Source organism: Chelonoidis abingdonii, chromosome 22 (assembly GCF_003597395.2).
Source record: "Chelonoidis abingdonii isolate Lonesome George chromosome 22, CheloAbing_2.0, whole genome shotgun sequence".
Lineage (NCBI taxonomy): Eukaryota > Metazoa > Chordata > Testudines > Testudinidae > Chelonoidis > Chelonoidis abingdonii.
The window spans coordinates 20138777-20150449 of NC_133790.1; the positions used below are offsets into that span (position 1 = coordinate 20138777).

The following is an 11673-nucleotide window of genomic DNA, read 5'->3' on the forward strand; positions in this document are numbered from 1 at the left end:
AGCTGCCCCTGTGCATGATGATGTGCAGTCGGTCCCTCCCTTGCAGCTAATGAATGAACTAAGCTAACCGGGAATAAAGCTGGATTCACATGGGCCAGTAACACGGCGGGGCCAGGAGCCTGTAAAGCTGGTGAGAACGCAGAGACCTGCTCTTTCCCAGGAGGCGTGGAATTTGGCTGTTTTAAACAAGATACAAATTGTCAGCTTTGTATTGAATTTTAAATAGACTCAGAGCCAAGCTGCTGGCTTGTTGGCGCTTTGCTGGAGCTTGCACTCCTCCCCCAGGAAACCCAAGAGAAAATGTTGCAAGCAGCACAGATTCCATGACGATCTGACACTGGTGTCATGGCCCTTGTGCTAAAGGAAGCTGTAAAACCTATTCCAGCATAGTCCACCCCCGCTTCTAGCACAGTCAGAAATCTCCATTTAGTGTGAATATCATCATGCTTCATCTTGCACCATGGCAGCCCCAGTTCATAGCTGTTTGAAAGCAACCAGGTTTCTGTGTCTGGGGAGAGGGAAGAATAAAAATTCAGCTGGCAGGGAGTTTGCAGAAGCCATGAACTTGCAAACTCAGCAGTTTTATCACAGCAGTCTTATCCCTTACACTGACCAGCTGTCTGGCCCCGGGGCCAGTCTTTGCCTCTTACTTTTCATAAGCAGGTTATTCCAACATGGGGTGTGAGGAGAGTCCCACAGCCAAAAGCTGCATTTATACACAGCTAAGCCTAGCCTTTCGGTGACTCTGAGTAAATCTCCTTGTGCTCCCTCCCATGGAGCTTGATTACAATGGATTTTTCATGTGGTGGGTACTAAGCCTGTGCCTATTTTCCGGTAAGGAGGGATCAGCCTCTCCTCTGGTAGCAGCACTTGAGATAAACAGCAGAGAATTAAGTGATGGGCTGGGGCCTGAGTTTCCTTTGCCTAAAGGCTCCTGCACCATTTTGCTTTGGCTAACTCGATGCTCATTACTGTTTGATTTCAGTGGCTCTGCTTGGTTACAGGCTTGCAAAGTACAATGACACAGGCCAGCCCCACAAAGGTGGCTGCATAATACAAACTTTGTGCTTTGAAAGAAACACTTAGGCCTGGTCCAGAGAGACAGACAGACAGACACACTATTCAGCCTTGTTAACTGGTTCAACTCAGTGCGGAGCCTTAGTAGGTGAAAAGTGTTTAGCTTTCAGATAGGCATTGGCACTGTTGTAATCCAATGGGCTTTTAAAGCAATGCAACTTGGTGGCTGCACATAAAACTTATTGCTTGGCTGTACAGGGACAAACCTTATCATTAAATTTAGTAATTTAACGTGAGCCACTGTACCCTGATTAGAGGAGACCGGAAGATGTTCAGTTCAGAGCAGCTGTTCAAGCCTTTAGGCGGGTCCTGAAACAAACCTGTGCCACTTGGATTAAGAGGGCCTTGCTGCTGTCTTTAAATATCCTGTGTCTCCTTCAGCCTATCTGGCACCTGTGCTGCTTGTTTCCTTTCCATGCAGCCCTCAAGGTCCTATCTGTCCTTGTGGTGGGGCTCTTTCCTCACTGGGCAAGTGCACTAGTCTGTCTTCCCTTTGAGCTGATTTTGAAATAACTTGCACCTAGGCACAAAGCCCCTGCAGAGTGTCAGGACCTAAGTAATAACCATTCTGCAGAACAGCCCTGGGTGCTTCTTGCCCTACCAGGCACAGCTACTCCTTTGAAAAATATAAACTTTAATGTAAAGAAGCTGGGAGAATGGAAGAGGCAAGAGCAGAACCAAGGCACTGAGCCATTCTCCAGTCCTGGGGGCAGGGCATACACATTACTACAGCTGAGTAATAGCTAGAGCATCAAGCACTTCTATGGCACAAAGCACCAGCCGGAGCCTCATGGGAAGGAGGGAGGCCCAATGGGCGTACCGAGGAGACAAGTGACTTGGCACACAGCATGGCTGTAGCAGAACTAGACTAGGAAGAACGTTTGAGGCCCAGGGTGCTGTGAGATTTAGTGTAGCCAGGGGCTAGCCTCGACCCCCTCCCTATCCCACTTCTGTACACACACATCTACATAACTCCATTCAGTTTGTAAATGACACTCCAGAGAACAACTCGGGAAACAGGTGATCTCCAGGGAACAGTGAGATGTTAATACAGACAAGTCTAGTGACCAGAGCCGTTCTTCAGACAGCATCTGTCCATGGCACAGGATCAGTCCAGCAGGCAAGAGAAGAGTTCGGTCACGTGAGGGAGAGCAGGTTCTCCCTATTACTGAGGCGGCGGCTGCTGCTGGTTCTGGTCTTGGTCAGCAGCTGGCTGATCCTCAGGAAGGGGGTTGTAGTTAGGATCCTCTTCAGGAGTGTCAAATACCAGCTTCCTGGCAGGGAACAGGCCCACCCCCAAAAGAAGTGAACAGTAAGAATAAGGTGGGAGAGGGATGAAGGCCACCCCATCCCTCCTAGGAACCCAACCCACTCTCAGGGACCACCCCCTGTACTGCACAGGGGGGCTTCCCTAGTGCCTAGTTCTCAGCAGAGTTAGGGAAACAGCAAATGCATTGCTGGCTGCCCTCCCCCACGACTTGATCCGGTTACCTGTGCACTGTACTTAAGTTCTCAAGCCTGGAGCTGCCCTCATGCCGCGATACCTTATTGCTCAAGTGTCCAACAAGGGCCACTTCCTTCCACAGGAAACCTGACTGCCAGTAACAAGGGGGCCTGAGTTAAAGCACTGGAGCAGGAGCAGAGCATGTACAGATAGGACAGCAGTTTGAGGCACGTGGTGCTTTCCACAATAGACAGGGTCCAACGTGGACAGCTGTCAGCATTTGCACAGCCTGGTTATTAGCTTGCTCCGAGGCATGACTAGCGTGAGTGAGGCTGAGGGTGTTACCCAGCACTGAGACAGGTTAGCTATTTTGTTATGAAGAAAATCTTTGAAAGTGGTGATGATACATTGGACCTAAGAAAGACAACTCAAATTTCACTTACAGGAAGCCTGGAGTGAGCAGCAACTTCTTCCCTCCAGGCTGGTTGGGAAAAACATCTTCAAGGAAGTAATAAATGTGACCCACTGCAATTCCTGTAGAGAAGGGGAAGGCAGAAGTGTTACCTTCAGACATGCCTCTTCTGGGGGACACAGCTAGCTAGCTGCTCGCTGAAGTTTTGAGACAGGAGAAAAGCTACCTGTAAGCACCTGTCCCAGGAGACAGCTGCATTGCCTCTGCATACCTGCATGAGTCACCACTGTGTGGTGGGGGTGGGGTCACCTTTAGCAAGGGCCTGGCTTTGAATGTACTCATGCTTTATGCTCCAAAGTAAAGCATGGCTGCTGAGAACTCTTGGGTATGAACTGGGGGGCAGAAGGAATGGGGCATAAACTCATTTTCTCCCCATCCCCATTACTGACGAGCCAGCTGGGGCAGCTCTACTGTGGATTCATAGGTGGCACCATCCCAAGCGCTATTCAGAGTGCACTTAGTTCAACAGCAAGACTGAACTTGCGTGTATGGCAATCAGACTAGGCCAGCTGTACTCCTCTGAGAATGGGGGCATGCCCCCAACACCGGTGAACCCAGACCACTGGGGTCACAACTGGGAGAGCCACCCTTCCTCAGGGCACCCAGTGTCCTCTTACCCAACAAATCAATGATGATGGAATTGCCCAGCAGCAGAGAGAATCCCATCAGAACCCAGGGCAGGAAGGGGGCCTGGAAGTTAAGAAGCCCGAAGAAGTTCATGCGGATGTAAGGGTTCCTGCGGCTCCACACGTACACCAGCATGATGGTGAAAGCCTGGCCCAGGAAGAAGAGGCTGGCAAAGAGGCCGAAGAGCTGAGAGCTACAGAGTCAAGGAGAACAGCACGTTCTGCTTAGGCTACAGACGAGAGCAGCAGGACAGAAGATGGGACAATCTCATAAGCCCCTGACAAATGCCTGAAGTTCTGACAGATTAGTTAGATACTTAGGCAGCTGCCTAGGATTTCCGTGTACTGGAGTTAACAACATAAGTGATAGTACACACCAATCCCTCTGCCCAGGCCTACCTCATCTTCCTCAAGTAGCAAAACATGCATTGGATCAGCGTCATTTACACCTCAGTTAGTCTGTACTGCCTGGTGTGTGTTCGTGGCAAGCAGAGGTTGTGCACCCTCACTTCTGCAGCACCATCCCCCTTCACTTTCCCAGGACACTGGCCTCCCCTGCAGCAGAGGACAATATCCCCTACACTGGATATCATTTTTCTTTAACAAACCCAGAGAAGTGTTCCATAGCCTGGAAGAGACATGAAACTGCCTGGTGCAATAATTGAGGCTTCATCACTAGATGTTAAGCTTCCAGGGATGTTACTATAGCTGAAAACCTCTGCACAAGATGAGAAACTGGAAAGGAGCAGTCCCTTTGGACCTAGGCCTCGCATGAATCTGTGAGCAGGGCCTGTCTGAATGCAGCTAACATGGACAGCAAAATGAGTGGACAAGTCACCAGCTATTGTCCTGCAGAAGTTCATCCCTCTCCTGTGCATGGGGACCGCGCATACTCACCCCTCCTTGCACCCAACCCTCCATAACAGTGCCTGCAATGGGAATTAGCACGCCGTTCTGCTGAGGAAGAGCACTTCCCACTCTGGAGCAGGCATAGCACAAACAGCTGTTATTCCCTTGGAAAATCACCTGGCTCTTCAGGAGCAATGTCCAAACTGATGTGTATTGCTGCTACGGTAAGTGTCCAGGCTGCTCATCTCACAGGAGGACCCTATTTTGTTAATTCTCTCCTGTAAATCTACAGAGCATGAACTTAGTGCTAGTGGGAGCAGCTTGACTAACAGCAGGGAGCCCCAAGCCCTCTATGAAATCCTTAGAGGCAGCAGCAGGGCTGTTCGTTAGCCCCTCACCATTGCTCTGAAGGGAGTGGTTCTAATATCACAGTGATTCAATACTTCAGCAAAAGAGCTCCAAGCACTTTCCAAGGCGGGTAAGTAGAATTATCCTGCTTTCCCCCTAAATGGGGAAGCTAGCAGAGAGAGGTCAGCTTGCCTACTGTCCCAGTGAATCAGTGCTAGATCCCAAAATAGAAGCCATCTCCATCAACTCCCTCTACCGTGCCCTACCCACAAGACCAAGCTGCCTTCCTAGGCTGTGAGTGGTAGGAGGTCAGTATCCAGGCCAAGGCCTTTCTTGCTCTTTGCTGAGGATGCCAGTTAGTGCGACACGGTGGTTTTCATTACATGGACATTGGTCCAGTGGGATCTGGACTGAGAGGCAACTCGTCTTCAGCAGGGCTCTGAACCACCACCACCAGAGGATTATAACTACTACCCTGAATGGCTGCCTTAGATAAAGAGAGTCTGTATCCCCTTACAGTGGTTAGGAGCCAGCCAGGCCACTTCGTCAAGTTAAGTTTCATGTTTTGAGCACAAGAGGTGGACCTGACATTTATCGGCATCTAAGCCGATCACACTTGTCCTCGGCAAGAGAGTTCTGTCAAAGATAAACCATAATCTCTTCTCAATTAGAGCTCTCCCTGCTTCCCAATCATTTTCCCTGCTGTGCTCAGGGGCTCTGACAAAGTCTTGGCAGGTCAAGAGTATGGACACCATGGATGCACTGGCATTTGCCTAGCTAAGCCCTTATAGACACCACACCAGGATGTCAGAGTCTGCTCAGCATTTGCATATGAAAATACACAGCTTTAGGGAAAGCGTATCTTTTGATACTGCTAGTTTCCATCTGGACACACGTTTAACACCCTCCTCTGAGTGCACCTTGCAACAGATGGCAGCGGGCTCATCTGCAGAGGGAGTTTGTTGTCCTTCCCAGACATGTTTCTCTTACTTTAGATTGGTTCCAAAGCATAAAATAATGTTCACACTAGGTACAAAAATAAATCAGAAGTAGCCCTGGTCATGCTTATGAGCTATGACACCACAGTGCAAAGCCCTAGGGTACACAGTCTGCTAAAGATTCAGGGCCAAGCTGCATGCGTGCAGCTCCTTTGCCAGTCCCACACACTCTGGGAGCTTGGAGCTAAATGTTTTAATTGCTGTTGTTTTCTCTAAATTAACCACATTCCAGTGTGAGCTGTTATTGTGGAGTAACCATCCCTATTCCCGCTCCCTCCCCTGAGATGACAGCGTGGATCAGTGTAGAGATATGGGAATAGGAACCTCATAGCTCAGTAGGGTTACTTAAGGTTCTCACTTAATCTGGGAAGAGAGATATGGCTCTATTTCTGGCTAAGCCTACAGATTGGACAGCTTCCTGCATCCATGATTACACAACATCCCACTCCTCTACCCAGTTATATGCAACTCCTCCAGACACAGAGCACCTGTGGTCAGTGGAAGACACAAAAGTCAATTTTTTGTAGCTGGAGAATAAATCTTAGACAAGTCCTTTCAGGGCCTGGTGAGTGTGAACAGAGTGTACAACAAAAGGAATTGGCCTGGGGAGTTGCCAGCCTACTATTAGAGAAGCTTCTGTCTGTGCAGGCTCTCAATGTGAGAAGAGCCATCCCAGGAGCAGAAACTGCACCTGTCAGCCAGATGGCTCCAGGGTTTGTCTGCCTTAGGAGACATGTGCCTCACATCCTGCAGTCCAAGTTTGGCCACTCTAGGCAGCCACCTGTTCTACTTTATGGTAACGCCAACCAGAACAGAGAGAGGCATACAGAAGAGCTTAAGAAGGTCCTTGGTACAAGGAGTCAGTGGACTAGCAGCCTAATCATGGAGTATCATAGGACAACAGCCCAGAGGGCCTTGACCAACGCAAACAAAGGATACTGTCATGAGAAATCCGCCGAAGAGAAACATGAAGACAAAGTCTGCAGTCCTTCCCCGAAAGGAGCCTTCCTCTAGCATTCGGCAATATCTGTACCTGAGAGCAGGAAACGAGAGGGTTTGCAGTATAGGAAAATTAACAGCTGGCCGCCCTGCATCACTGGTTGAGCCACAGGGGTTTGCCGAAAAGCTCCCACAAGAGGTTTCATTAGAGGAAGCTGCCAGCCAGCTGCACAAGTCCCTGAGCCAGAGCAGGGTGATTCATCTTTTGTCTTGTGTTACCAGACTCAGGGAAATAGCAAGTCACCTCTGTCCAGCATAGCTGCAGAAAATACACTGCACTGGCAATGGACAGCACAGTTACAGGAGCTGGTATAGCTCTCTAGTCTCTGGGGGTAGCTAACATTGCCTGTCTCACTGATAGCACACTGGGCATTCCTCAAGGGGGGCTGCCCCACCCAGTCAGGTACTTTGGATGGCAGAGTGAATGAGTGATGGGCTAGTTGAATCTCTTCAGCAGTGAGCTTTGCCCTCTCCCATCTCAAGACACCAGCAGGCTCTGGAATGACCTTGTCTGGGAACTGACTGTTCAGTTCAGAGTGGCAGAAACTTGAGGAAGGAGGAACTCTACAGCCCAGCCCTGCTGATGAGACAAGCCAACTAGATCAGGAAGGCAGGCGAGTGGAGAGTCGTATTTAAAATGAAAAGGGAGCAGAAAGTGCTGCTGAGACCAAAGGATACAAAAATATCATGTTGAAAAAGAAACTGAATCCCAAGGGCCCAAAAAAGAGGAAGTTGGTGATCAGCCTCCAAATCTGCAAGAGAAGAGACAGGAGAAGAACAAGATGGACAGCCATATCTCTTCCCCAATTTGGAAGGCTCCCTGCACCTGTGTGTCTCCATACTGCCATTTACCCTGCTAGGTAATCACCCCCACTATTTCCCACTTCCTGTGGATTCTATCTACCCTCTCAGAACCAGACAGTCTTTCCTCCTTGGTTAGTGGTATTTCCACACTTTCCCCAAGAGAAGGGACAACTTACGATCCCAGCACCCAAGCCAAGACTCCTTCCTAAGGAGAGCTTCCTCCATCCAGCCCCAAGAGACTAGATGGTCATAAATTTCACCCATATTCTTCTTGAAAGGGGACTGGAGTGACAGTCTTAGTAGGATGTGAGTAAAACAGAAAAGGGACTTACTGTGGTGTGGGGCAGAGAAGGGTGGGGAAAACACTGACTATAGCCACGCCTCCACAGCGTCTGCAAGTGGGAAAAAGTCCCACAAGGCCCAGCAGCCACTTTCATCACCAGACATGGCACAAGGGAGTATCTGGAATAAAGAAGCTCCTCTAGGCCTAGTAGGGCTCCTTGTGATAAGGAAATAGGGAAGTTGGGCTGGCCTGCTGGCTCTACCTCCAGCTCATGGAATCTCTGGATTATCAGGCTAGGAAGACGGTGAAGGACTCAGTGGAAAATTAACCCCTTATAAGAAAAGAATCTCACCTGGAACTTTCTGAAAATCAGATCTGGGTTGAAATACAACTGGAAAGGGGTGATGAATTCTAATTGCTGTAAGAAACCAAGAGAGCGACCATTTAATGTTGGAGTGAGACATGAGAACTTAGTGTTGTTTATACAGGACCCAGGGTATGCCAGACTTTGCACTGAGAAACCTGCCACTTAATTTTACACATGATGCCATGAGTGAGAGCATCAAGTGATGCACTGAGGGATGAGGAGGACAAAGGACACAGTGGTTAGGTCACACAGCTACTTAGAGTTGTTATGTAATAATGATGGTTGACAAACCAAGGTAGTTCTTTATTTTTGGGAGCGTAGAAGGGAAGGAAGTGGGCATATAACATCAGGCAAGGCTGGAAGTAGCAAGCCTGAGGGAAAGAGGAATGGGGCCAGGACAGACACAAAGCAGCAGAGGAACAAGGGAAAGAACCAGCAGACAAATGCAGGTGGAATGGTCAGAATCTGTTTCAATGGGAGGATCTTTGTGCAAGCAATTTGGAGACAAAGGCGGAGTTTGCTGGAGACAGAAAGAACCAGGTCACTGGGGGAGTGGAAATGTATGAAGTGTTTTCAGTGGGGAATGAGCCACTTGCTGCATAAATGGAGCAGTCATTCTTTTTTGTTTGCTGTGCATGCTGCTAGACTTGTACCTACTGCTTTCTGAGTCCCTCGTTATCACCCGCTGATGCTCTTTATTCAAGGAAGCAGCATTTGATCTTCTGATTTTGGGTGAACACTATATGTCCCTGTATAGAATCGTAGGACTGGAAGGGAGCTTGTGAGGTCATCTAGTCCAGTTCCCTGCACTCATGGCAGGACTAAGTATTATCTAGGCCAGCCCTGACGGGTATCTGTCTAACCTGTAGTGTGTAAGGGGGCTAAAACATCAGCCCTCGCAAACACATCCTACCTGCCATGCCACGGAGGTCATTAAATGCAACCTCTGACAATATGGCTCACTCCAACCCCTACCCAGCAAGGTAAGAGGTGGTCATTTGCAAGGCTGGTTCAGGGAAGAAATGGTGAGCTGCACACATGACTACTGAAGCATCTACTTCTAGCAGAGCCTGGCCTCAGAGAGCATTACAGATATTGCACCCTGCCGGAGGGTCAGACGTCTTTCACTGCCAGCTGATGGTGGGAAAGGAGGAGTGTGCGGGCTTTAGAGAAAATTAGAGCAAATTATGCAAGTGCTGAGAGCCAGAATGCAAGCCCACCACTCCCACTATTAGCAGAATTTAGCCTCAAACTAGGGAATAAGCTCTAGAAAAAAGCTGAAAATCTTGTTGCTCTTGGATTTTTTGAACTATCCCTGCCACGGAAAGGGAACAAGGAGCAGGCGCAAACCCACGAACCAAGTGTCCAGCAGGTAAGTAGCCCGGGCACAGTCTCCCTCCCTCCCTCGCACTGAGGAGAGGAGCACAATGTACAGGAAACAGCCCAAGGACCAGCCTCAGCCCAAATCCCCGCAGTGCTTCCCACTGCACCAGGTGAGCACGGCAGAGAAGACACAGGAACCGTCCCTAGAAAGGAGACTCCAATGTCTCAGGCCCGCGGCAGGCTCGGACCCGGGCTCGTTAACGGGGCAGGCTGGGCAGACGCGAAGCGTGAGCAGCCACCGAGCTGTTAAAGCCTCGCGTTGAGCTTCGGCCTCCGAGCGCCTGGCAAGACCCCGAACTAGCGGCGCGAGCGTTCACCCCCATTGCCCGCCCCCGGGCTTGTCCCAGGGCGCCCCCACAGCAAGCCCGTGTCCGAGCCCGTGTCCACACTGCGGCGCGCACGTGGGTAGGGCAGGCGGGGGCGGAGGGCAGCTGGGCAGGGCCGCAGCGAGCTCCCACAGATGCCGCCCAACGGAGCCATCCCCCGCCGCCGGGGACCCGCAGCACGTTCCGGTGCCCAAGGGGGACGGAGAGCGGCCACTGCGCTCCCAAGCCCCGGGTCCCCGCAGCCCCGCCCCGGCCCCCTTACCACGGCGGCGGTGGTGAGGACGCAGGCGGTGGTGTAGGCCCGCGTCACGGCCGGGATCCCCAGGTACTCCTGCGTGAAGCCCTGGTAGGCCATGGCGCCGCCCGGGGGAGCCGGGTCCGGGGCAGCGGCGGCAGAAAACGGCGCCACGGCCCCTTTAACACAGCCCTACGGCCGGAGCGACAGAGCCACACTCAGCCCCACCCCCCAGCCACCGCTCGCCAATCGCTGCGCCAGGGAATAGTGACAGACAGCGCTAACCAGCCAACCGGCACCTGCCACCCTCTTCCCCAACCCGGAAGAATCTCGCCCTGATTCTAGGGGACTAGAGCGGGTAGCGGCGACAGACCAATCACTGGGAAGTGCAGCTCTGTGGGGGTGGGACAGAGCAGAGAGTGAGACGGCCCGGAGCCAATGGGAGGGCACGAGTCAGGCCTCTCTTCTGGAAGGGAGAATGTTGTTGTTGTGGCGGGAGAAGAGAGGGCCACGTGTCTGTAACAGGCGGCCAATCAGCGCACCACAGGGCCACAGCGTCGGACCACCTACACCAATAGGAAGAGCCCGCGGTTGTAGTGGGTGGCCCCGGGCCCCATGAAGCAGTTGGGATGCTGGTGGGTGGGGGTTTTCGCTGGGTTGGGGGGGACACGACAGAGCCCCCTGGAGTTTCATAGGGCGGGTCTGTCCTGGGACCGGGGCTGTCCACCCAGTCATACATGAGCTGGGACCAGGCAAACAGGGAGGGGCAACATTTGCAGATGATACAAAATTACTCAGGCTAGTTAAGTCCAAAGCAAATTGCCAAGAGCTGCAACAGGGACCTCACAGAACTGGGTGACTGAGCAACAAAATGGCAGAGGAAATTCACTGTTGATAAATGCAAAGTAACACGCATGGCAACATAATCCCACTGATACATACAACATGACAGGGTCTAAATCAGCTGTTAGCCAGCAAGAACCAGAACTTGGCGTCCCTGTGGATAGTTCTTTGGATACACCTGGTCAATGTGCAGCAGCAGTCAAAAAAACGAATAGAATGTTAGGAACCATTACAAATAGGATACATAATAAGAAAATATATTGTTGCTATATAATGCCATGGTATACTCACATATTGAATACTGGGTGCAGAGGTCACCCTATCTCAAAAAAAAATAAATCTTAGAATTGGAAAAGGTACAGAGAAGGGCTATAAAAATAACTAAGAGTATGGAACAGCTTCCATATGAGGAAAAATTAAACAAAGACTGTCCCTTTTAAGGTTGGAAAAAAGAGATGACTAAGGGGGATATGCTAGAGGTCTATAAAATCATGAATGGTGTGAAAAATTGAATAAGGAAGTGTTATTTACTCCTTCACATAACACAAGAACTAGGGCTCAACCAATGAAATTAATAGTAGATTTCAAACAAACAAAAAAAGGGTATTTCTTCACAGTC

At 50.5% G+C, this 11673-nt stretch overlaps 1 protein-coding gene across 1 annotated transcript; it reads right to left on the reverse strand.

The window, feature by feature from the left end:
- Positions 1–1691: 1691 nt before the first annotated feature.
- LOC116824324 (derlin-2) lies at positions 1692–10426 on the reverse strand. The gene is made up of 7 exons (XM_032779517.2): positions 10239–10426; positions 8253–8318; positions 7492–7565; positions 6754–6847; positions 3611–3806; positions 2965–3055; positions 1692–2351 (listed from the first exon to the last, which is right to left on the reverse strand). Exons 1-7 carry the CDS (start codon positions 10329–10331, stop codon positions 2243–2245), a joined length of 723 nt encoding a protein of 240 aa, XP_032635408.1. The 5' UTR covers positions 10332–10426; the 3' UTR covers positions 1692–2242.
- Between the last annotated feature and the right edge of the window lie 1247 nt (positions 10427–11673).

Excerpts from the sequence above, each read along its gene's own strand:
- LOC116824324 (XM_032779517.2), bottom strand. The coding sequence starts at position 10,331 with ATGGCCTACCAGGGCTTCACGCAGGAGTACCTGGGGATCCCGGCCGTG. Across the intron at positions 3,807-6,753 it reads TCGGCGGATTTCTCATGACA|CTCTTCGGCCTCTTTGCCAG; the intron begins GTATCCTTTGTT and ends TGTAGCTCTCAG. Across the intron at positions 3,056-3,610 it reads CATCATCATTGATTTGTTGG|GAATTGCAGTGGGTCACATT; the intron begins GTAAGAGGACAC and ends CCTTCTCTACAG.